The sequence below is a fragment of the Zea mays genome, chromosome 5 (assembly GCF_902167145.1).
Source record: "Zea mays cultivar B73 chromosome 5, Zm-B73-REFERENCE-NAM-5.0, whole genome shotgun sequence".
Classification (NCBI taxonomy): Eukaryota; Viridiplantae; Streptophyta; class Magnoliopsida; order Poales; family Poaceae; genus Zea; species Zea mays.
Window position 1 is genome coordinate 191,370,881 of NC_050100.1, and position 27,159 is coordinate 191,398,039.

Genomic DNA, 27,159 nt, shown 5'->3' on the forward strand with positions numbered 1-27,159 from the left:
TGATGAAACCCTAACCCTAACCCTAACCAGGGTTGGGAGTGCATATATATAAGCCAAGAGTTGGGCAAAGCCCATTACATCGAGGGGTATATAGGTAAATACACAAGGACTAACCCAAACCCTAACAGAATGGAATTCAATTCCAAGGATCCAAACAAGGCCTTAGTGTAATCTCCAAGTCTACGGTTCTCTTGTGTCTCTGATGAACTCTATATACAGTTGCCATTATGCCTCAACACAATTATCCAATTCAGTTTCGCTTATTTGTGACATGGTATCATAGCTCTATGTTTTATGATCTAGCCACCCCTGCACTTCCCCTAGGAGAATACATCTCCATTCTGGGGGCAGCCTTCTAGGGTTTTTTCATGGATGGATCTTCAACGCCATCGTCACGGCGGGGAGTCTGCCCTTCAACTTTATATGTGTCGTCCTCACGTCATCCGACGCCCATCAGCCAATCGACGCCACGACCGTTTGTGTGCCTGTTGCAGGCTGCCCAGACGCAGATCTGCTTCTCGGCTTGACGTCACCGACGCGCACATCATGGGATTCACCGTCCACCATCTTCATCTGCAAAAGCGCACGAATCTGTTGTGAGCCTTCTCTGAGCGAAGGCAGAGCCCTTCATCCATACACGAATGTCGCAAGTCCTCATCCACGCTGTCACGGCCATATCGAGCATGGCATTGCCCATCTGCGACCTCAATAGTCGTCACGCATATCCGTGTGGCCTGTCGTGCACTGTACAGTTGCCAGCACTTCCGCACCCATCTCTATGTCGTACATGTGGCATCCTCGTCAACACGGCTGGCCCGTCCACACACATAGACCGTGTGCTCGTCCAACACCCATTAGTGTGTCGGCCCACCCTATGGACGGTCCCATCCTAGCCTGCCAGGATTCAGTGTTCCCAGTCGTCCTGTCATTGTCTCATCAGGTTCGTTGTGCTTCGTCCATCCTAGACTAGGAGATTACACCAATACCCTCGATTACGTTGCGTTTGATAGGGGTGTTAAGGTATTATATTCAAGGATATAGTGTAGTCTCCTAGTCTAGGGTTTCCCTCTTGTGTCTTGTGTCTCATGTACTCGTCATATAGTCACCATTGGGCCTCAATACATTATCCAATTCAGTCTCTCTTATTCGTAATAATGTTATCAATTTATATAAAGTTCTTGTGTACCAATGGTCTAAGTTAGAAAAGTTTGAATTAGACTAAACCAAGGTGAACTTATACTTGTGATCGAAAGTAAACTGGAAAGAAAAAAATCCTTTGAGAACAAACTAAGATATTCTGGCAACATTATTTCAAAGTGTATCACCTACTTATTTTTTTTTATCGAACACGCGGGAGATCTACGTATCTTTCCATTAATAGATAGAAGAAGGTACAACACAACACAACACACACAACTCAACCCACACGACACAACAAGACACAGCACAGCCACCACATACAAACACTCTGAACAAGGCACAAGATTATCACCCGGGGTCAAACACAAACACTACAGCTGAAAGCAAGTTCAACCTTTTAGCTCCGGCAAGACACCACATCCTAAGCTCATCACCAGCGAGGGTGAGAACACTTGCTAGGCTCGGCGACCTCCCATTGAACACACAGTCGTTGCGATGACGCCAAAGGCTCCAAGCGCCAAGAATTACTAGAGAATTGAAGCCTGATTAGAGATCTCGGGGAACCTTCTCCACAGCGCTGCTCCACCAGTCTTCTAAGCTGCAAAGAGCATTGTCCGGTGAAAGATTAGGCAACCCGGACCTGCGCAGCAAGAGGTACCAGAACTGTCTTGCAAAAACGCAAGAGATGAGAAGATGTTGTATTGTTTCCTCTTCTTGGTCGCAAAGGGGTGGGGTAGTCCTCTTTTAGCAAGACGATCTGCGGTCCAACATCTATTGTGCATGGCAAGCCAAAGGAAGAAACTGCACTTTGAAGGTGCCCAAGACTTCCAAACGCGCTCAAAGGCTCCAAAAGAAGTGGATCCTAGGAATAGCATATCATAAGTCGACTTTGAAGAGTATTGGCCGGACGAGGCATCTCCAGATATGCTTGTCTGGCACTCCATCACTAAGGGAGAATTCTGCAATAACTTCACCAAGGGTCAAAAGATCAGAGATGACAGCCCAAGTGATGATGCCTCTCAGGTCCCAGATCCAAGCCATCTCCACTAGTCCTTCTGCCATCGTTCTCCTGTTGGCAATCCTAGTCGAGACGAGGGCGAAAATATGAGGGGCTAGGTCCTCAATCCTCTGTCCCATCAACCATCTATCCCTCCAAAATAAGGTGTTACGACCATCACCCACCTCTGTAATCATAGCTATAGAAAGGATAGATTTCAGCATGCTGGAACTCTGGAGAGGCAAATCAACCCAAGACTTCGAGGGGTCTGTTTTTTCCAACCACAACCATCTTACCCGTAGGGCCCAATTCAGTTTTTGTAAATCAGAGATGCCAAGACCACCAAGCTCCTTTGTACGTGTCACTTTGCCCCAAGCAACTAAGCAGTGACCACCGAGCACATCCTTTCGTCCTTTCCAAAGAAAGCCACGTCTAATTTTGTCAATGGCTTTGATAGCCCATTTAGGTAAATCCAAAGCCATGGCGTGATACATAGCTCTCCTAGCCCGAGTCATCAAGTCGGCCTTTCAATTAGGTAAGAGGTCCGCAAGCCTATCAATTAGTGGCTGCAGCTGCTCCTTGTTTAACTTCCTGATAGAGAGAGGTAGCCCGAGATATTTGAGAGGAAGTGTTTCAACTTTGCAAGGAAAAATCTGGGTCACCATTTCCACGTCCACCAGAGAGCATTGAATGGGAGCCACACTGCTTTTCTGTATGTTGGTTTTTAGCCCCGAGGCCGAGGCGTCCCCAAACAGATCCAAAATCATGGTTACCATGTGCAGATCACTGGCAGCCGGCCTCAAGAACATCACCACATCATCAACATAAAGCGATATTCGGTGCTGAATGGAACGAGTTGAAAGGGGTTGGAGCAGTCCCCCATCAGCAGCTTTAACAATTAGGCCATTGAGAACATCCATAACAATGATGAAAAGAAGAGGGGATAGTGAGTCACCTTGCCGCAGGCCCCTCTTGTGTTGGATGTATTCTCCAGGCACTCCATTAAGCATAATTTGGGTAGAGGAGGTCATAAGCAGCCCACTGATCACATTTCTCCATATAGGACCGAATCCAACCTTTTCCAATACTTCAAGTAAGAAAGACCAAGACACCGAATCGAAGGTCTTGGAGATGTCCAGCTTGAGAAGAATTCTAGGCTGTTTTTGAGCACGTAGCAATCTTGCAGTCTGCTGTACTAACATGAAGTTGTCTTGAATGAATCGGCCCTTAATAAACGCACTTTGGTTCTTAGAAATCAGCTTGTCCATATAGACTCTTAGTCTGTTTGCCATGATCTTCGAGATTAACTTTGCGAAGTTGTGGATCAAGCTAATAGGCCGAAAGTCCTTGGCAAGGATGGTATCCTCTTTTTTAGGTAAGAGAGTGATGAAGGCTGTGTAGCAGAAGGGAAGTCATACGAAACTACAACAAGAGCCTAAGTGTAGGTTGGTATGCAAGTGTGAACACTAAGAAAACAACTTAAACCACAGCTCACTGTAAGATAAGAAATGAAGAATATCTACTGGAGCTTAACTTTGACTAACAAAAGTCATAGTTTAGCCCATATCCATCTATTTGTCATGCTGCATAAACTACGGGCTGTCTCGTTCACAACCAACAAAAATAAACACTACAGTTTGGTATTAGCAACAAATATTGCCTGCTGTTTGGAGCTTTGAATTGGCACCAAAGCCTTGCGTTCAAGGAAAATTTGGCAGCACCAATCCAACAAAGGTGGCCAACTAGGATAACCCTGACTAGACTCGAATTATGAAGTTTGGCTATATTTTGCCAGGGAAAAAATGATAAGCTTGTGGATCCATATCACATTCACAGTTTTTGGCAAACTTACATGAGTCTACCGCTTCTGTGATTGCCAACAAGTTGGCATGGCAAATTGGCAAGAAACCAAAATCTAGAATTTGCCAACATCTTCGCATCGCACAGGGTTCGGAAGAGCCAAAATTTGGTAAGGCTCATCAGGGTCATACACCAAACATGTCCCGAATGTTAATAAAAGTACTTAAGTTGGGCACATCATACTGAAAAGCAAATATTCCAAAGGAAACATAAGTTCAGATACACTAACCAAGAATTTTTTTTCTTTAAGAAAGGAAACAGCAGTAAAAATCTCGCTCTCTGAATAAAGCTGCAGTGTTGCTGCTAGTGAAGCTTGTACATTTGATCCTAAAGATGTGTTGAGGAAAACCAACTTCAGAAGCTCCAAGGCATTTGCAACAGCCAATGATTTCCATATGCCTCTTTCAATAATCTTATTTCGGTGATCCTTAATGATTTTTTCTTGAGGTTTGCAGAAGACTTCCATGTTTTCACTTTCTGCATTTGAATGTCCGCATGATTTTTCAGGATCACAGAATCCGCTTTCTGAAACTGCACTCGTTTTGGTTTCACCTCGTATAGCCTGATTATTCTAAAATGAAAAAAAACATTATTGACAAATATATGTCTGTGTATCGGCTGTTGATGTTAAATGTAGAAATTACTTACTGGCAGTTCCTGTGAACATATTGTGTCCTTTGTGACATCATTATCATTGTTAATGTTTTTTTGATTAACAGGCCCAATTCTCTTGGCCTGATCTATTTTTTCTGTTTGAATTAATTCAAGGACTTCATTAAGTGCACTCTTTATCTCTGGAACTTCAAAGTCATCCCAATTGAATTGCTCACAATCTGAATCTAAACTGTTTTCTTGACTTCTGTTTGAAATCTGGGGAAACAATCTTCTCCTTTTCAAACTCCTTTCCTTTTCAAGATATCTAACATACCGTTCCCCAAGAAGGTTACATAAACACATGACAGCTCCTCTTATCTTTCCGTTTGTTTTCAATAGTACTGCCATCCTTCTAAGACATGTATGTGGTGGAGCTGGAAGATCAGAGAGAGACTTCCAAGGTACACGATAATATCTTGCCCCAAGTACTGCACGCACTCTAATGTATGCCATCAGCAGTTTTCTACAAATAATAATAAAATAGTCAGGACCATCGTGCATGATCGTCAACTAAAGTACTGAGGTTTAGAAATCAATTTTCAGACCAAGCATGGGCAGACAAAAATAATAATACCTATCAGATTCACATGTCCAAAAGAATCTTTTACTTCTCATGCAGCTCTTTCTTAAGATAGCATACCGACTGATCATTGGTACTTCTTCATCAACAATAGGTTGCCCCAATATTTGTTCAGCAGATCCACTTGCTTGTACTGTACGTTTCAGAAGCTTCAGGCTGGTCCCATCGGCACGTCTCTTTCTTCTCACAGGAGTCAATCCAGAACCAACTCTTTGCTGCTTTTGTTTAGAAGTAAAGCTGGGCTGTTCATGGAGCCGAGATTGCCTTTCATATGAAAGGCGAAGTACCTATATGGAACCAATCCAGCTGATCAGCACACTAAGGAGGAACTGTATACAGAATAGACAATGAGAAATGCCAATCAGCACGAAAAGATAAATAAATGAAACAAACAAACCATAGTAAGAAATATCCTGTCTCACAATGTGCACCACTGGACCTAACTCTAGCAGTGGCAAAGCTAGAGTGAATCGGAGGGTGCACATCCTTTAAGGGTGCATAATAACAATTTGTAGTTGGTGCATATATGGTGAAAATCTAGTCTAAATCACTAGTTTTGCAAATTTATATGGGTGCATTTGCACCCAGTGTTGTCTACCTAGCTTTGCCCCTGAACTCTTGCCTGAGTGAGTGCTATGCAAGGTAGCTTTGAAGCAGCTCGCACATTGTTACAGGATATTTTTGTACATGTGTCCGATTTGTGCCAGTGATGTTACATTCCAATCGATATTGCAATTGCCTTTATTTATTTGTTCTTCCCAGGTATCTATTATTCATATTATCTATAGCACCGAGTTTTTATCCACTAATTAAACCAAGCAAATATCGCTTTTGTTGCATATTGTTCACTCAATCAGGGTAAACCAGAGGACTCACCATGTATCCCCTTGCCCTTATATTCCTTATTTGCCCCATCTGCCCCTACGCTGTAGAGTGTAGCAACAACTATTTCGCTAAGCATACCGTCTCTCTCCCTCTCAACCTTTTGCAGCATGTGTTGTGTAAATATGTTAAGATAAGGTTCCCTTATCCATCAAAACCCCATGACAGAGAGTAGGGAAGTATCTAGAACTAGAAGGGGGAGATCACAGGATAACGACACGGTCAAGCAAATAATGCAAAGTAGCACATTCTGTCTCACGTGCTTAAACGCAAAAAACTCAAAGATGGTGACAAATGAACCATTTTGCATGTTAAAACAGTGCACTTCATGCTACTTATGTTCAAACCTGTGGTAGCATAGAGTTAAAAATACAAGCTAAAGAAATACAGAAATGCAAAATGAGATTAAATTAATATAGTGCTTCAGATCAATAAATGATAACGAAGGAAAATCTAAACGCATACCTGCTCTACAGAAAGATTCAGTTCTCTTGCTATTCTAACACAGTCTTTAAAAGGAATTTTCCCCTTCTCACCAACATCCATAATACGCTGTTGCAACTCCAGTCGTTGTTCAGTAGTCATGACTCTAAGTGAACACCATGAACGACGATGAGAAACCTATATGAAACAGAATATCATATATTCATATAGTATCAAAACAATGTAAATAAATGCTCTGGTCTAAGAGAGCTAGACAGATAGCCACTTCCAGCTAATACAGTTTCCAGTGGGTATAATGGGTTTCAGTAATAAATAGTGGGAAAACTCTGACAAGTAACAAGGATTCAGTAATAGATAGTGTAATGATTCTGACAAGTAACAAACAATGAAGTGCTTGCGGCTGTAGATCTGCCAATATAAGCCAAAAGGTACAAACAAGCAATAGAGTCGATACTAGTGTTTAGATTCAGGAAATTAAGGGTTGTTTGGTTTGAGGAAAAACCCTGTTCTTTTTTTTTTCTCGAAAGCGCAGGAGAACTGCGCGATATTATATTAAAGAAGGTAGTGCATTATGAGTTCATCCAATGATTTTGGTGGAATTAGATTTGGATGACTCCATTCCTCACGCTTGTAGGGGATTAGTTGGTGATGGATCAACCCATCCATTCCACAAACCAAACAGCAAAGTGAGGAGTGAGAAGATGGATCACTCCATGCATTAAACCAAACACACCATTAGTGTTTCAAATAGCTCTAGCAGTAGTGAGACTTCTGGCAACAGCACTTCAGCAGCTAGCGAAGAGCTGGCTGTTTGTAATGCCTGTTTTTTAGAATGACTAACTCAGCGGAGTCCGATGTCCCAGGTACGTCCCATCCCTCCCTTCCCGCGCGTCCCTTCCGGGGCCGGCGCTTGCACTCCCCAGTCCCCAATGCCCCACGCCGACGCCCACTCCGGGGCCGGCGGCCACCTTCCAGGGGATCGCCGCCGCCCCTCCCTCCACCCATTTAGCCCCCCTGCAGGCGTCCGCTTCCTCCCATCCTCCTCCTCTGTGCGCGGCTCTGCTCAAGCTTGGCGGGCGGTCCAAGCCCGATCGCTGGCGCGCGGATAGTCCCGCTGGTGGAGGCTCCTGCAGCTCCGCTGGGAGTGTCTCCTCTGGCCCCTCCTTCCGCGACGTGGTGCTGCTTTCCCGGCCTTCTTCTCCGGCTGGTCGGACTCCCAAGTCTGGGCCTCGGCCGTCTCTATGCAGAGAGCTTCAAGACGTGGTTCTTCAGCCGTCGGTCATGGGGGACCTACGAAGTGCGCCGCTGATGGTTGGCAGACAGTGGAGTCCCGGTGTTCCAAGCGGCCGCGTCTGAAGGCTAGCAGGTTCCAGCGCCCTGCACCTGCCAATCTTTCCGGCAGGTGCTTCAACTGCCTCTCCCCAAGTCACCTGGTCCGAGACTGTCGTTCAAAGACAAGGTGTTTCAAGTGCTGTGGGCTTGGGCATAGGGCGTCCCTCTGCCCGGTGGCTCCAGTTCGTGCTCAAATTTCCACATCTGTTCCCAAGCAGACGATGTGGTCCCGTCTTGGTGGTGTCGTTCCAGGCAAAGCTTCTATTTGGTCCCGTCTTCAGAATCAGCAACCTCCTGGGACCTTGCAGTCTGTCTGGAGCAGACTTTCCCCTCCGTTGTCTGGTGGTCTGTGCCAGGCGAGGCGCTTTGTTCATCCTGCAGCGCCTCGGAAGGTGTGGTGGAGGAAGACTTCGGTGGCTGCAGTCACAAGCAACCAGTATATGATTCAAGGGATGGCTACTGACCATGCAGTGGGCACGGATGCCTCACTATCAGGGGCCGCTCTCGTCGTCGTCACTCTCGCAAGAGGCGAAACCCCCCCCCACCCCTCCTAGAGATGATGGGAGCAGAATTTATGTGCAGCCCCGTTTGCCTTCTCCAGGGCTTGTACCCCCATGCTTACTGGGTTGGAACCACGCCATGACTGTTGCCGAGGAAGATCTTCGCTTGGCAGTGGTTGTCTCGGTGATCAGCAACCGTGACTCAATATCTGAATTCGAAGTGGCATCACTGCTCTCACCAAGATTGGAAATCGCTGAAGACTCCTTTGTTCTTCGTCGTTTTATTCCCAAATAGTTTCCTGCTGGTTCTCCCGTCTGAAGATTTGGCTCAAAGGCTTGACACGAGGTGGTCCATTCAGCGGGCTGCGACTTTCACAGTGGTCTGCAAGCGATGGTCTAGATTTTTCAACTCTTCTGGCAGAACTCTTCCTCAGCTGGTTGACCTGGAATTAGATGGCATCCCAGTGCACATGTGGGAGACGGCCACGGTGGAACATTTGATAAACCCATTTGCTTGGCTATTTAAGGTGCATCCGGATACCTCTGGCCTGAGTGACCTTGTTTCCTTCAGATGCTCTGCCTGGTGCATTGATACATCCATGATTCCGGAGTCACGGGAGCTCTGGATCACTGAACCTCTGCAGGCGCCTACTGGAGATTCGCAAGGAGTTATTTCTTTGGGTTATTCAGTGAAGATTAGATGGTCTATCCCTTCTTCAGCTGCTACTGCTCCTTTGGTCTCAGCCTCACTGTCATCGTCTCGTGATCATGATGATGGCCCTAGGTCACACCGGCGGCCTCGGTCACACTCACCACGAGGGGACCACGTGAAGACATCAACACTTTCAGTCTTGGTGAGCAGGGATAGCAACAACGTCCAGCCAAAGAAAGGCTGGGACCAAGATGCTTGGATTACAAACAGACGAATCCTAACTCTTCTGTGCTGGACAATTCTGTGGTTGGCCCTTGCTGCGATCTCATCGAAGAACACCGTGCGGACCTAGACACTTCCTCCGGGGACGCCTCGGCTCCGGTGCGCTTTGAAGAGCAAATTCAACATGCTGCCATCTCTAAACATGCAGAGCCTAAACACACTAAGCAGAATTTCGCGGATGGTACTTGCTGCGATCACACGGAAGAACACCGTGCGGGCCTTGAGACTCCCTTCGGAGATGCCTCGGCTCCGGTGCACATTGAAGACCAATGCAGCGATCAGCCGATCACACTGCTGAACACCGTGCGGGCCTTGACAATCCCTACGGGGATGACTCGGCTCCAGTGCACACTAAAGAGCAAGCCCAACATGCTGTTTTTTCTGATCGGACGGATTGCAATCCTATTGGGCAGCAGAGTATTACTAGAGATTTGTGCTCTGTTCCAAGTGTCAAACACCGTGCGGGCCTTGAGGCTCCCTTCGGAGAGGCCTCGACTCCGGTGCACATTGAGAAACATTCCCATCAATTTTTCCAAAGTCAGTCCGCTGCACCATCAGAAAGAAGGCTCATAGAGGCGCCAAACCTGCTCGTTTACTATAGAAAAAAGAAGCATAACAAGCCGCTGGTTGAAATTGCAGAAGAGACAGTGGAAAATAATATCATTCCAGCCCTGCAGATGGAAGGCGAGGACCCTCTAGCAGCCAAAAAAGAGGTATTTCTTAAAAAAATAGTAAAAGAAGTCTCTGGTATTCTGCCAGCCCCAGCAAATCCACCTCCAAAGCCCATAATCTCCGAGCGTTCCACTGCTGTGTCCCTTCGCCGCAGCCGCCGTATTGCTGGAATGGGAGCAGAAATTGGCAAGCAAGATCTTTCCTCAAGAGCAACAAAGAAAGTTATGAAGGCTCTCAAGGTGGTGGGGGAACCGGAAGAGATAGATCAGCAAACCAGAAAAGACTATGAAAAAATATTCTCTGAAAGACTGCCCCTCAATCACATAGAGGCTCTCACAGCCTTCTTTGGGTGGAAGGTGCCGAATGAGCTGAGGGCAGAGGCTCAATCACATAGTGCTGCTGCCTGCTGAGTGTCCCCCTCTCTTTTGTTGTTTTTTTCTAAGCATGTAATTTATGGATCCAAGAAAAATATTTATATGGAATGTTAGGGGACTGAATTCTACTTCGAGACAGAGTTCTGTTTGCAGTTTTATTGATTCCCTGGGAGTGGACATTGTTTGTTTGCAAGAGACTAAGATGCAGGAAATTACCAGAATAAAAGTGATAGCCATTTTGGGAGTAGACTTCAAGCATTTTGTCTACTTACCCTCTTTGGGTGCCAACGGAGGAATTCTTGTAGCCTGGAAGAGCCATTTGCAAGTCACAGGGCTAAGTAGAGTGGACAATTTCAGCGTTTCTGTGCGGTTCAAAAACTCCAATGGCCAGCACTGGTGGTTAACCAATGTATATGGTCCCCAAAGCAATGAAGATAAGATCTCCTTCCTGCTAGAACTCAGACAAATCAGGGCAGAGTGTCATGGGCCTTGGGTTGTTTCGGGGGACTTCAATCTTATATACAAAGAGGATGACAAAAACAATGCTTTTTGCAATAGAGCCATGATGGGGAGATTCAAGAAATTTATTGATGATACAAGCCTTATTGACCTGCCTCTAATTGGGCGTAACTACACCTGGTCTAATCACCAAGTGTCTCCCACTTTGGTTAGATTAGACAGAGCCCTGTGTTCAAGTGACTGGGAAGATATTTTTCCCAATAACCTCCTCCAAAGCGCTGCCTCTGAGGACTCTGATCATTGCCCCCTTGTGCTTGGTTTGCAGAGCAACTGCTTTGGCAAGAGGCGGTTCCATTTTGAATCCTTTTGGCCAAAGTTGGATGGATTCCAGGAAGCTGTCAGTGAAGCATGGATGTCTATCGATGAAGGAGTCTGCCCAGTTCTAAGCTTTGATAGGAGACTAAAAGCCACTGCTAGATCCTTGCAGAAATGGAGTAGGCAAAAGATTGGGCATGTGACCTCACAGTTAGCTTTAGCAAGAGATTCTTCACAGGCTTGAAATAGCCCAAGATTTCAGGCTTTTGTGATGTCCCCTTTGGAGGATTGGCTGAGATGTGGACTGAAAAAGCACTCCTTAGCCCTTGCCTCATTTAAGCGCACCATTGCACGTTCTGTATCTGTCCTTCTTTAATATAATATCGCGCAGTTCTCCTGCGCTTTCGAAAAAAAGGGAGATGCTAACACCAAGCTATTCCATATGCACGCCAGATATAGAAAAAAGAACTTTGTGGCAAAATTGGTCTCTGGAGATATAATGTGTTTACTGATCATGCTGACAAAGCCATGCTGGTGGATGATTTCTATAGAAGCCTGCTGGGAACAAGATTGGATAGAACTGTCACTATTAATCTTAACTACTTGGGGCTGCCCTCTCATAATCTGGAGGATTTGGACTTACCAATTACAGAAAAAGAAGTCTTTGAAGCCATTAAAGAGCTGTCGTCCGACAAAGCTCCTGGACCTGATGGGTTCACACTTCACAGGAAGGTTTTACAAGGCTTGCTGGCCTACCATTAAGGAAAATGTGATGCGGGTTTTGGCAGTCGTTTGGGACAGGAAATTTGGTCACTTTAGCAAATTAAATTCAGCTCTTGTCACCCTTATTCAAAAAAGGTGGGTGCTGACCAAGTCAAGGACTTTAGGCCTATTAGTTTAGTGCATAGCATGGCCAAGCTAGTCACTAAAATCCTAGCTAACAGACTAGGGAATAAACTACAATCTATGGTCTCTCAAAGGCAGAGTGCATTCATCAAAGGCCGGTTCATCCAAGACAATTTTATGATTGTGCAACAAACTGCCAGACTCCTCCATCAGCAAAGACAAGCAAGAATCCTTTTGAAGCTAGACATTACTAAAGCTTTTGACTCAGTATCCTGGCCTTTCCTCCTCGAAGTTCTTCAAAAACTGGGGTTTGGGCAGATTTGGACGGATGTTCTGAGTGGACTGCTATCTACCTCGTCCACACAAGTAATGCTTAATGGTGTTGCTGGTGAAAAAATTCAGCTTAAAAAGGGCTTAAGACAAGGAGACCCCCTCTCACCTATGTTGTTCATACTTGTCATGGACGTGTTAGGTTGGTTAATTTCAAAAGCTGAGCTGAAAATCTGCTACAACCATTGTCTTCTAGACCTTTGCAACACAGAGTGTCCTTGTATGCTGATGATGTGATCATGTTTTTGCATCCAAAAGAATCTGATATTCAACTGGTTCTCAAAATTTTAGAGTTTTTTGGAAAAGCTTCAGGGCTGAAAACCAACATCCAAAAAAACAGTGTGTACCCAATAAGATGTGAGGAAGAGGAAGTGGCAACCCTTCAGGAGCTTCTCCCTTGTGAGATCTCTTCTTTCCCCTGTAAATACCTTGGCCTGCCTTTGTCTTTGAGCAAGCTTTCTAGAAATCAAACTCAATGCATAATCGACAAGATTGCTGACCAGCTCCCTGGGTGGAAAGCTAACTTGATGACTAGAGCTAGAAGAAAAGTGCAAGTTCAATATGTAATGACAAGAATGATCATCTACCTTGCAATGGCGGTGGACTTACCTCCAAGAGCTCTCAAGGACATTGATAAAATTAGAAAAGGATTCCTGTGGCGTGGAAGAAAAGAAGTCAGAGGGGGACACTGCCTGGTGGCTAGGGGTAGAGTGTGCAGGCCAGTTGAGTTGGGAGGTTTGGGCATTTTCAGCCTTAAAGAGCTTGGATGGCCTCTGAGAATGAGATGGTTGTGGCTGGCTAAAGTGGAACCTGTAAACCTTGGGCAGGGCTCCCTACGCATTTTCCTTCAAAGGTGAAATCCTTCTTCCATGCTGCCATTCACACGGAAATTGGCAATGGATGTTCGACACTTTTCTGGGAAGATAGATGGATTCATGGACGAAATATGATGGACATTGCTCCTAGATTGCTGCTAGTTGTGCCAAGGCGAATTCAAAACAGTAGAACTGTCCATACAGCTCTAGCAAATAGAAGTTGGCTAAATGACATCCAAGGAGCTCTCATTGTGGAAGTCCTTGCTGATTATCTTGATCTTTGGGATGTTATTCTCACAGTAAACATAAATCCGCATAGAGAGGACAAACACATTTTTAGGTTTGCACATAACGGCAAATACTCTGCCAAAGTAGCCTACGAGAGTCTATTCATTGGTTCAGCATATTTTGAGCATTGTGACAGGGTTTGGCACTCTGGTCCCCCCCATGCAAATTTTTCCTATGGCTTGTGGCGCTGCAGAGGTGTTGGACAGCTGACAGACTTCAAAGGAGGGGGCTTGATCACCCAGATTAGTGCCCTCTCTGTGACCAGGAAATGGAAACCATTGACCATCTCCTCGTGAGCTATGTGTTTGCAAGAAACTACTGGTTCAAGCTGCTGAGAAAGGTTAACCTCCAGAATTTCACTCCTCAAGTTTATGAAGAGAATACCATGCTCTGGTGGAAAAGATGTAGTGATCAGTTGCATGGAATTGCTAGCAAAGGGCTAAACTCGCTTATCAGTCTCGACCTCTGGATCTTGTGGAACCATCGAAACGCCTGTGTTTTTTACGGTCTTTCTCCCTGTCTTAATGCAGCCATCAAGAGGACCGAGGAGGAGAGGGATCTGTGGGTGTTAGGAGGGGCTACAAACTTAGATCTCCTAACAGCCCCAATCCCAGGTCTTTAGATCAGAGTAGTTTCTGGTTCTTTTTATCTATGGATGTACTTTTGTTTCTTTGTTTTCGACCACCGTAATGGGGGTCTTCTTGTACTGATCCATTTTGGATCCTTTTTTCCTCCCTTCTTAATGAAATGATGTGCATGTCTCTTGCGCGTTCGAGAAAAAAAAATGACTAACTCACTAAATGATTGGTATCTCAATTATTCTCATGAAGGACTGAGGCTAAAAAGATGGAATGCTGAGTATTCATAGAATGAATAAGTTTGTTCACTTCCATTCCCGTAATGCATGTTTTCTATAGAATGGTTCATTCGCTAAACGACTGTTAACTCAGTAATTCTCATGAATGACTGAGACTAAAAGATGGAATGACTGACCTAGATAAACTATGAGATAAATATGTCAAGTAGGATCTAGTTTTGGAGCTTTCGTCGCGATGAATACAATGGTGAAATCGGTTTTCAATTTTGACACTCGGTTCAGTAGATGTTGTTTTTTTAAACGGAACATCAAGTCATGCATGGACGCGTCATTTTTTGGGAGTGGGAGGAAGGTTGGTTGGCTAGGCGTGCGCACAAGATGTGTGTAAGGGAGTGGTGCCAAAATAGCGTGTGTGTGTTTTACTAGATACATTGCTTTAGCTATGAACCTAGACATAGTGTATATCTAAGTGCGTAGCAAAAGTTCTACATCTAGAAAAGCCAAAATGTCTTATAATTTGGAACTAAGGGAGTATATATTATGAAATTTTCTCATGTCAAATCCAAGTCACTATTTTCACAGTTGTCAATATAAATAGTTAACACAGCTATATTAGCATTCAAAGTTGAGGAATTTGATAATTCAAATTCGAAGGGTCTGTTTGTTTTCATCCATACTTATATAAGATAGCTTATGGCCCAAGGGCAGTATGGTAAACGCAAATATGGGAAACTTATTTCGGCATCAAGGGTGGTGTTTCTCACCGTACTGCCCATGCCCAGAAACTACCTTATGTAAGTTGGGGAGCAAACAAACAGGCGCTAAGTACATTTATTCAACGTATGTGATAATCCTATGCATCAATGATGTACAGCAGATGAGACAAACCTCCGGGACAGAACTGCCAGGGAAGGCACTTAACGGGTCAGCCAAACCAGCTGTTAAATAACAGCACTCTAGTGTTTCCCAATAAGAATCAACAAACTCTTTCTTTGAAAGTACAAAATCATGCCGAATTTTCCGATGATTGTTCAGTTGGGAAGATGGAAGAATTCTTGGCATGGGTTCTTCGATGTAAGGCCTGAGCTCCATCGAATGTGTATACATGGCATTTGACGATACACCAGCATCTTCTAAGAATTCTTTTGCAAGCTGAACCAGCTGTGAAACATAGATAAAGTGGTAAGTTTGTCACAACCTAGTCGCCTACGCAATTAAGGATTAATTATTGAACAATATAGCAAGTATCAAACATATGTGCCAAGTATAGCAATTACTGAATAACCTTTAAGATTAATGTTCGGTAATAATTTTCAGGAGCACGCCTAAGTTGTAGATTTTCACAATGCTAACTACAAATATTAGAAAAGAATAAAGTTTATTACCTTGAGCTTGTCCAAAATATTTACTAAACGTGAGAGTCGGCCATTGGCATGAGTATCCAAGATCTGATTGTATTCCTCTGTAGGTATTTCTGAAAGTGTTTTTCCAAGCCTACACAACGTTATCATGTTATCAATCTTCTTTGCTGACCCAACAATTTGTAGAAAGAGTTCAAGGGGCATTTCTTTCATAGCTGCTTCCATAGAAAATAACAGGCATGATTGATTAAGGCTCTTATCATAATGCCCTGCTTTGGTACAACCAAATGCATTGCACCAATTTGGCAAAGAATTGACATAAGCCCACAGAAATTTATGGAATAACTTTGCTCGAATCATCTTTGCGCCTATGAATCCATTTGCATACATAGCTTCTAATAGTAATGGTTTGTAAACTTTAACTCTGCGTGAAATCCTCAGACCAGGTATGGCAGTCATATGTTGATTTTGCTTCACTTTAGCTGCTGCACCTGCGCGAGATTCGGTGTCAAAGTTCCTTTGTCTGGTCCTAAATTGCTCCACAAGTTCTGGTGACACGTCTCCAACAGAAGAATGCAGTATTACATCAAAGAGACGACTGCGAGCATAATTTGTCACCAATGGAGCACTGACTTTGATACATTTACAGCTTCCCTCTTGCTGAAGCTTATTCAACGTGCGAGTCAATGTCTTCCTATCCATTATTTTCCCGTCCTTCTTTTCAAGCCGTTCTAACCATTTATGTAACTCCACCTTCAGTACAAATTTCTTCTTCTGCAGGGCCCAAAAGAGAAAAGACAACCAGAATGATCAAATACAAGTAGACATGTGGCACACAAAGGGATAGCATGAACATGAACACACAAAAAAGGGAAATGTTGGAAGCTGAAAGTTGCTGTTACTAACTCTGACTAGGATTTAAAAAGAATTGTCTAAGTAGTAATACTTGCTCCATTCAAAAATATATCAAGTGGTCTCCAGTATGGCAGTATGCCACTTCGAAAATTATTGTATATGAAAATGATAAAAGAATTGTAAAATCTTAAATCTGTTATATTGCTAAAAAACTAATGAATACAGTGGCAGTTTTCCAAACTACCAACTCATACAATTTACTTCGTTAGTTTGTCACAATCAGAGGATTTAACTGCACAGATTTTTTTACTACCACCATATATTTGAAAACGGGGATAGTATTACCTAGGGTGACAAGGACAAGAATGCATGTGAACATTTATCAAAGCCCACAAAGTATAGGCTTGTTTCATGGGTCATGGTGACCACAAATATACAGAGCCCAACCCTTTGAAGAAATATAAACGATCAAAATAGTTTAATATGGAAAAAATACAAAATAATGGAGTACAATTGAAACAGTTTTATCTGGAAGAAAAATATGAAATGCTAGAGTAACTATCAGTACCATATCACCATACTATATGGCTATATGCAAAAAACAGGGATACCCCACCCCATTAAAAACATACTGGCCTAAAGCCAACACCTAGAAAAAATCTGACCCATTTCTGCAATTTCAAATTACGAACACAAGAAATAATCGAGTACAGGAAAAAAATAAATAATAATAAGATAAATAAGACCAGCACATGACAGGATGCATACACAATGCAACTGAAATATGGAACAGGTACTGCATCAAATGTACAGTAAATTCCATGCCATGACATTCAATATTGAACTGTCACAAATATTAAATTAGATACACATTTGCATTTGATAGATCATTTATGCAAGGAATCTCGATTGACAAGTACTTGGAAAGCAACCTTTAACATGTGTAGAATCCTTCTATGGCGTTGATCATCAGAAGATAATGGACGGCACCGACGCCTCCTCTGATTCGAAGGAAGTTTATCTAGGAAAAAAGCATGTGATCACTTACATTGAGTTTAATAGCAATTTGGTTGCAACCTAAACATATATAGCTTGCCAGTTTGCCAAGAAAAAGATTAACTAATCCCATATGAAGAAACTTAACTATACAAAGGGGTGGTAATGCATCACGATTCAAATGTTTCTTCACGATTCGTTTGAGCCCTTAATTAAGTTTAGTTCCAAAATGAATAGAAAATAGAGTCTGATTCTAATTCTAATATGATCCGGTCCTCAAATTTTATAGTGTAAAATGTAAAGCCCATTACCACCCCTAACTATACGCAGGAACTATAGTAGTAGCCCGCAAAGTCAGGGCATGGTATTACTTGAAAAAAATTTGAACTGATAACCACCCTTAGCTGAAAAACTTATGAACTTTGGGAGAGACAACCAAAGAGCACACCCTTCGTGATTTAAATAAAATATGACTCTGTGAGGAAAATATATGCAGGATTTGAAACAGATTATATTGTCCAGCTATAGAAGTATAGATGCATTAATAGATTTATTGTCTATGCATTAATAGATCTACTAGTGATCTTAAAGTCAAACATGGCACAGTTTATAGACAGTACAGAAACTGCGAGCTCTTACTGCAGCATGGCAATCCCCAGATATATTAACCACAGAACCTTAACCAAATGAAGAGAAAAAATTGTGCAAATCTAAGTAATTGTACCTTCTTCAACTAACTGGGAAACTGCAGCAGAAGCATCACGGTTGTTCTGGATATGATGTCCAATTGGTTTGTCATGGTTCTCTTCTTCAAGCAAGAGTAATTTGCCCTGTGAACTAGGTGATTCCAAATCTTTAGATGAAACTAGGGACCACAAATCCGAACAATCATCACAGTCTTCTGAGAGTGCCTCAAAATTTTGCAGAGCAGTACCAGCTTTGTAGAGTGAGAAGTTTTTTGAAGTCCAAATTCGGTACTGCGATGTCTTGTCTGGAACTTCTGCTTCCCATGTTAGGTTGAATTTTTTTAGCATGGATGATACTCGTTTATGAAGTTTTTTTGAATTATTGAGTCCAAGATGTTTGCCAATCTAATCAGAAGTTGTAGTAGACATTAGTTACTAATTTTAAGATAAACAAAAACAAATTATCATCCCAATCAGATGACATAAGCAAACAAAATCTCTATCACATAATGATATGTATTCAAGCTTCTCCATATATTGATCATCAATGAATTCTGGGGTTCAACGTTCAAGGCAAGGAGCTTTTGCTCATGGGTCTGTTTTCCACTAGGAAGCATATTGGCTTATTGGGTCAACCAGTCAAGTAACAATGCCATTACTGTACCCGGAAGCTGCTCTACCTTTGCATGAGAAATTATTCATGTTAACATGTCCCTAAATAAAATAACCTATTGCTGAAACTAGTCCACAGCCAAGCGAAATAAATATCTTCAGGTTTAGGCAACCATAATCAAGTATTGAAGAAGAAATTAGGTAACATAACATGTATAACTCAAAAGGAAGCACAACAGCACTGCAATAGTAGGATAAAGTAAGAACCAGTCTAGCATATAATTTAAAACACATAATACCACAAAGTTGCGCCAATTTAAGGTTCAGAGAAGTACCTCAACAAGTGTAATACCTTTTGTCCCTTGGCTACTGATCATATCATATATACAGTTCTCTAATGGAAGTTCCAAAATTTGATCAGTTGCCTGACCTTTTTTAACAAATTTAAAATTTGAAGCTATACTTTTTGGCTGAAACTCATTTGGATCAAAATTTTTCAGTAGACGCAAACAACGGACAACCTGAAACATGGAATAACATTATAGCTTGTTGCTTAAGAATGTGTGTGAAACAGAAAAGTATTAAAGCAGGCATGGTGCAGTGCAGAGTGAATCTTCTATGTGGTGTAAGCCTAGCCAGATTATCTACACTCATGGGCGGACCCAGAACAAAGTATTTATTTGTTTACCCCCAGTGTAATGGGCTTGGCCCACCTAACTACTCTATATAATATACACCCAACCCTGGATTAGGGTTAGGGTTTTCACTCATTCCAAATGGTAACAGAGCTAGGTCTTTTTCTCTCTCCTCCCTCCCTTCCCATTTGTCGGCCCGCCTCTCCCCTGGCCAGCCCCACCACCACCCCCTCCTCCACCTCCCATCGTGCCGCCTAGAACAGCGTAGGCGCACCCCCATCGTGTGTCGCCCTCTGCGCTCTCATCGCCTGTGGAATTGCATGCCATTACCTCTTCAGTCCAAAAACATATGCATGTTTGGAGTAGCATCTAAACTGGGGTATGGAATCATGTTAATAAACTGTGACTCAAGTTACTGGAAATTCTATGACAAACTACACTACACTTATAAAAGTCTAACAGTCTTTTAATTACATATTTGAACTAGCATTTCAATCCTGACGGGAAGTGTTAGGAACTGAGAGAATGAACTCCAAAAAAGTATTAGAAAGTGGCATTAAATAGCAAGAGATTAGCATCACCTTATCATCAACTTCGGCATCAAATATCTCCACAAGTCGTGCATCTCTTAATCTATGCAATACCTGAAGAATAGGCCATTTAAGTAACAACCCATGAAAATGAAGGACCGACAGAGATAGTGTAAACTTGGGGTGTTTGGTTTGAGGAGCAGAATGTTGAATGAACTATCCAAACCTAATCTACTTTGCTCAGTATGAGGAATGGAATCAATTCACGTATCACCACCTGATCAATCATTCATCACAAGCAAATGTTGAGTACAAAAATGAAGAATTATGACATCCCCTAGAAGCATCGAAAAGATCCCAATGTCTCATGATGGAGGAACACATAGAAAAAGTTGGTTCCTCAAACCAAACACACCGTAGCTGATTTCAAGCAGGCTTACATTTCTCCATGCTCTGTGCCCATATGCCATCCTGTAGTCGAGATCAACTTTTATATCTGACACAACAAGAGCCTAGGGGAAATAATCAAGCAAATTAGCAAATTGGAAAATTTTGGTGCAAATACCAGCATAGCTTTAATAGGGAAAATGTGAGAGCAGTCGACCTTTCCACTTGCTTCTTCAAGTTTATCACATATGGCTTTCATTGCTGGAAGATAATCATGAATAGATATATCATTCTTGGAGTTAACATCAAAAGCTCCATCTACTCGGAAAGCATCTACATTGGCCTCTTCATTGCTCCCAAGTAGTTCAGGCTTTGTAATCTCAATTCTTTGCTGTGAAGTCATATTCAAGTCCTTGGCATATCGGGAGAGATATAGTGAATTGGTATTGATAATATGTTTATTCTGTGAGGCATCTTCCCTCTCAGCTACGTGATCTTTCATCTTTATAATAGTTGATTGTCTAACTATTAGTCGTTGTGATTCAAGACTCTTTGCAATAAAATGGAAATTGTTTCCTTTCATTCTAAATTTTTTGCAAAGTTCACTCTGTGGTACCCCTGAAGTCCTATAACGAAAACATGATGTAAGAAACCACAATCATAGTTAAAATTAAGATAAAGAATCTGTACATGAACATACCACATTACGTGAACAGGTTAAAAATTGGAAACAATACAAAAGTGCAACAAAGACTAATAACCATTCTGTTGGACAATGTCAATAATACTAGTAATTTGTGGATAAATGAAACAGCTGACAGTGTTCATAAATATATGGGCTGTGCTAACAACAAGAATTTCCAAGTCACCATATGTCCATGCATTTGGACAGTTAAACCAAAGATACAAACTTTAGGGTATGATCCCCATAAAGAAGCTCATCTTCCGTTTGACACATAAGTCGGGCATGCACCATTTGAAAAATAAGCATATGGGCATAAAGAAATACTCATAATCAATACTTCAATTTTTAAGGGAACTGCTATGTACTGTGTACAGCTATATAAAAGGGAACAAATTGCTTCTCTGTGGCTTTAAATCTGTACATTATAACATAAATTCTCTTTTGCAAGGTAACAAAATATATAGGCACGTTTAGGGTTCAGGGTTCAAGGCACGCTTTGGACTTTGTACTACTCTTTTCTTCTTAATATATATGATGCTCCTGCGCGTTGGAGGAAAAAACATCTATAGGCACGTAAATTAAGTGATTTACATGTTGAACATTTTCCAATTCCTATCAAGTCACAAATACCCAACCCCCAGACTGATTAATGAAATTAAAACAGACGGTGTACCAATTATATATTTGCTAAAAAACCATTGTTGCGGATTTGCACCTGCTTGCCGCAACACACTCCAACGTCGCCTTCTGGACGGCACTCAACTCCGACTTCGCGAATCTGCGCTCGTATAACCCCAGGAAGTTGTCCCTGATCCCCGCGCTTGCCACGAGCCGCATGCCCCGCCGTTCGGCCTCCTCGAAGTCCTTCTCCGCCGGGTCTCCGGTAGAGATGGGCACCCCGTCCCCATCCCCCTCCACCAGGTTGACGACGCGGAGCGCAAGGATGCGAGCCCACAGGGCGCGCTTGACTGCTGGGCCTAGCGGGAGCCCCGTCGCATCGAGCGTGCCACGGAGCGCTGGCCATAGGTCCACGACGGGGATCCCCAGCGCGAGGCGCGCGCACACCTCCTCCAGCGCCACCGACACGAGCTCGTCCATGGTTTTCTCGGAAGGTTTGGGGCTTTCAGGGTTTTGCCAATGGCGGCATCAGGCACGGAGAGCCCCACGGGGATCCTGAGTTCGGGGGGATGCGGTCTTCTTTTTCCTTTTGAACATATCTGATGCACATGAAAGATTGGTGCACATGGTGCACATATTAAATCATCACCACCCATTTTAGATCTAACGTCTCTAATTGATCATTTAATTTACAAATAACACCTTCCACCACTACACAGCACCACATTAGAGGGTGTCCTTAGCAAAATATATCAAACAACTAGAGACGTTAGATCTAAAATGAGTGGTGATGATTTAATATGTGCACCATGTGCACAAATCTTCCATGTGCACCAGATATGTTCTCTTGAGACAAAGAGGAAGGTGGGATCGAGAGGTATCTTGTTTTCCCTTTTATATTTTTAAAATAAATGAAATTTTAATTTTATATCTCGAATTTTATATATCTATACTAGTATATAGTTCATTCTAACCATAGATGATCAAATAGACCATGTCTAATGGACCAGCACGAGGCACGGCTTATTTAATAATGACGTGAGTCGTGCTTGAGTCGTCGTCTCGGCACGTGTTGATCCAGCTCGGCACGGTTATTTTTTTATTTTTAATAAACCAGTTTATATATATATATATATAATATTAGGTATATGTCCGTGTGATACCACGGAACGCAAATTGATGAGCCTTCAACGACTGAGGACCCTAGCGACGGGCGACATGAGTACAATGATCATGATATAAATACGCAATATTATTAAAAATGCGTCGACCCAAATAGATTACACTGATGTCGAACAAACATTATTAATATCGTACAAATTATTTCTAAAGAGTAAATATAGAATGTTTAATCATAAAAAAATATATCGACATCTTGTACACTAATCTAATTTTTTTACGACAAAAATGTTAGTACACAAAGATTATATAAAAATAAACATCGCATATTTTATCGACCTTAATATTCCATGTTAGTTGAGAATTTCAGATGTGTTAACAGGCAACAACAAAAAGAGCAAAATAGGGTATGATTCCACTTTATTTAACTCATTCTTCTCAACACCTTTATAGGTTTCTTTTTTAGCCTACAATATAGTAGCAATAAAAGAAGACAGATATAGGCCAAAAGAATCATGAAGGATATGGTTCAGTTGTAGGAGTGCCCATCATTCGGGTCCTTATTACACATGTTTCGCTGTAGACAATAACACATGTTTCGCTATTCGCAAGGTGCATGATCTTTTGTTGAAGTATCAATTGATTTTCCTGAACGCTTATATTAGGTTCAAGATATTTATTTACAGAAACTTGCTTAAATTTACAGACTGAATGCAAATACAATAACCTCCATTGCTTGATTTGAGACGATCAGGAGATGGGCCTTTATCAAATTGAACAGTCGGCCGCTACTAAGCTAAACTATAGGCTCTAAAGGTCTTACTTTAAGAGTACTCCTATTATGTATGGGTGGATCCGCTCTACGTAATGAAGTCAGCCTAATTGGATAGCAGCAAGACTTGCGAAGTACTCAGGCAGGATAGTAAGCTACTCATAAGGTTTTAGGGAATGGCGTTTGGACTCCAAGTCTATGCCTCCAACCATGTTACAAGTGCCCAAGTCTAAGTTCTTCCAAGAGTTCAGACAGGGATAGGGTATTTACCGGTAAGCTCTTTCTCAATGCTTATTTAAAAATCGATGGGGTGGGTCGTATTTGAAAAGAAAGGACCCCTATTACGGAAGTAGCAACTTGCTTAAATTTACATACTGAATGCAAATACAATAACTTCCATTGTTTGAAAATCAAAGCAAACATTCAGTTAATTATTACTAAAGATGTAGACAATCAATTAGCACAACTGAAGCCCTCTTTCTAAACTGAATCCCATTCAGTACTTAAACCTGAATAACATGCTAAGAAAATAGAACCCATGTATGCAGAGAGAATCCAAATAACGAAGCTGATGTACAGAACCAGTATAGCCCATAATCCGTCAACAAGCCAAGGTAACGCCCAGCCAATAAACTCTCTAGTTGTACCTCGATAGATATGTCGGAACTTCCACTCCGTGCCGTGTAGATCCTTGGCCACAAGCTCCTGAGATGGCCTCTGCTGGTTGTAGTCCTGCGCGCCACACCAAACAGAGTCAATAACCCAAGCAACCTCCAAACCACCACGAGAAGGGACCTCTCTCATAGCCATTGGTCGTACCAACGGCGAGAAGCAGTCCTCGGCAGCGCGGCACGGCACGAAGAAACCACAGTGTGTGCTGGTATCGGATGCCATGAGCATCTTGCAGAACATGTGCGGCGTCCGTGCGAGCGGTCTCATGGCACCGCCGTCCTCGCCGTTGTGGCGATCCGCGTCCTCGTCCTCCCGGACCCGCGCCTACGCCCGCTTCTCCGCGTCCTCGTCCTCGGGCAGCAGCGACACCCGTGTGTACACCTCGTCTGTCGTCCGCCTGCACGGAACAAGACAAGTTTCTCTTATCAGCCAATAGCTCGAGCACATTGCGCTCGCAGACCCCCCCCCCCCCGCACGCCGCACGAGCTCACGTGGAGGGTGACGTCGACGACGAGGCAGAGCACGTGTGGAGTGAAAAAAGTGCTTTGCTCTACCAACCTGTTTCATCTTCCTATGCGAAGCAATTATTGGAGAACCTTTAAGCGAGTTAATTAGTGGAAGAACAACATCCCAGTAATCTACTCAAGCACATGTTGCAAAATATCTGCAATTTATCACGATAGGAAGATTCAAAAGTTAGCACAATGCTACATACAACTAAGAATAAGTAGCCAAACATAAATTTCAGGCATCATGTATTTACACCATTATTTTCTTCCCACTATTATGCACAAGGAAATCAACAAGATGAGATGACTTCTTTGATGCTTCACATATCATATACTGCACCAAAACAAGGTTATGATTTTGTAGGGAACAACTAGAATTCAAGAAAATCATAACACAGTTATCATAAAAATAAGAAGTATATTGATTGAACCTCCAACCGAAGCCCTAATGGTGTTATGGATGGACCAAGCTCATGTTGTCCAGCAACTTTGCTTGTGGACTTTGCCTCTGTCTTAACCTCAACCCTTATAGGATTTCTCAACCCTGCTTTGGATAGGTCTGCAACAGCTTTCGTCTGGTAGCTGAGAAAAGCCCAGTCCTCCTCAGCTTTGACAACATTGAAAGTATGAAGTTAATATGTTTCTGGAATTGCATATCCAAGAGCCTATCAGCCTCATCTAGGATCAAAATCTGCTTCCACAACATACACAAAAACTAATGGGGCTAACATAAATGCCACAACATTTTCACCAAATTCTGCAGAAAAGGGTCACACAAAGGGTTCCATTGTCTCTGAAACCACCTCAAGATTCTTGTACTCTAGAGCATCAGTGTGCATTATATCAAACAGCTTCCCGGGAGTGCCCACCAATATGTTTGCGCCCTCTTCCTCTACCTTCTTGAGCTCTGCTTTGATATCCATCCCACCGACCAGGAGCATGGATGACACGCCATTCAGGGTCACGAAGAAGGGTTGGGCCACATTGAATATCTACGAGGACAATTCTCTCGTGGGAGAGATAATCAGAGCAAGAACCTGCTAAAATTTAACATATCGATTCATTTACCGATGAAAAAATGAGAAAAGGGGTGCAGAATTTTGTCAGAAATTGCAGAAGGTTAGAGCAAGGGACGTATAGAGGTCAGGGGTCGTGAGGCGACCTCGTGTGACTTGGACGGGGAGGAGCGGCGGCGGAGGATCTCAACGACGGGGACCATGAAGGCAAGGGTCTTCCCGGAGCCTGTGGCGGCGTCGACGGCGACGTCCTTGTGCGACAGCAGGTACGGGATGGTCGTCGCCTGCACGTGCGTGCACCGTTGGAAGCCGCACGAGCGCACGTGGAGGGTGACATCGACGACGCGGTAGAGCACGTGTGGCAGCACCGCCGTAGCGGCTGATCCTTGCGTCGCGTCTCCGCCGATGTGCTCGATCAAACACCATATACAAGCATGTTTAGTCACACTCAAAAGTGGTGATTTAGCAACAAGATATAAAAGCAAACTCATTACTATAAAACTTCATATATAGGGGGCAGTAAACTACTGCATACTACGAAAAGAACACCAACCTGTGGCGTGCCTACACAGTAGTAATGTTGGCTGAATAGTTGATGAGCTATCGACACACCCAATTGCTCTCTAACAAATTCTAAACCAGGATCAGGGCATCATGCATAGACAAAAGAGTTTCATAGCATATAAAATAATTGTAGGTGCAAAGTTGTCTCAAGGTACCACTAAGCATAAAGAAACAAGAGATGATTTGACGTGAGATATGAAAAATAAAAAGTAAGGACATATATTACCTCAACTATCAAACTGGCAACTTTCCTGTCATCTACCTGTGTTTCCCGACCAACCCACACAAATAGCTCAGCCTCACAATCAAGTAAAAAAACATTTGCTATTCTCCTAAATTGATATTGTAAGAACAATGTCTTCTAACTTCAATTGGCAGTTACTGATACTACAAACGTAAAAGATAACAGTACATAATAAAGTTAAGGTGCGGGTAACAATATAGAATAAAATTATTGGAATATTTATAGAAGTAGTAGGCTAGCATTTCTGTTTAGTTTCAAAAAAACTACAGGGAGCAATTCACATAATGTTTTCTTTAATTTCAAAAAAATAACTGACCCAATATAAGTAAATCATACTATAACACAGAATCATTATCAATGTTATAATGTGGCCACCAGTCTAATAGAAAGACCATTTTTCACAATACATAGCTAGAACAAGAATTAAGAAGTTGGACACAACTCACAACATATAGCAAGGACACCAAGTTTTGTATAGTAAGGGATGCAAATAATGACTACATTGTTATTTTAAGATAGCTTGGATACCTGATCTATACTATGAACATTATAAGCTGAGCATAGTAAATCAGTAGCCTTTCCAAATTAGAATGTGTTTTGGCCTTTCTAGATTCCCATCAACGTCACACACCAAGATATAAGTTTGACTGGGATGGGCA

The 27,159-nt window shown here is 42.7% G+C and overlaps 1 protein-coding gene across 1 annotated transcript in view; it reads right to left on the bottom strand.

Moving 5' to 3' along the window:
- LOC100279143 (uncharacterized) overlaps window positions 1-22,161 on the bottom strand; it is a 32,745-nt gene extending 10,584 nt beyond the window's left edge. The window contains exons 1-13 of the mRNA NM_001368625.2: window positions 21,702-22,161; window positions 20,519-20,927; window positions 20,355-20,426; window positions 19,966-20,028; window positions 19,085-19,270; window positions 18,176-18,542; window positions 17,388-17,476; window positions 15,625-16,374; window positions 15,128-15,400; window positions 6,579-6,734; window positions 5,226-5,518; window positions 4,646-5,114; window positions 4,227-4,568 (exon numbers count right to left, since the gene is read on the bottom strand). Coding sequence (NP_001355554.2) covers window positions 4,227-4,568; window positions 4,646-5,114; window positions 5,226-5,518; window positions 6,579-6,734; window positions 15,128-15,400; window positions 15,625-16,374; window positions 17,388-17,476; window positions 18,176-18,542; window positions 19,085-19,270; window positions 19,966-20,028; window positions 20,355-20,426; window positions 20,519-20,927; window positions 21,702-22,084 — 3,852 coding nt within the window. The 5' untranslated portion in view covers window positions 22,085-22,161. The remainder of the gene's footprint in view (window positions 1-4,226; window positions 4,569-4,645; window positions 5,115-5,225; window positions 5,519-6,578; window positions 6,735-15,127; window positions 15,401-15,624; window positions 16,375-17,387; window positions 17,477-18,175; window positions 18,543-19,084; window positions 19,271-19,965; window positions 20,029-20,354; window positions 20,427-20,518; window positions 20,928-21,701) is intronic.
- Window positions 22,162-27,159: the final 4,998 nt, after the last annotated feature.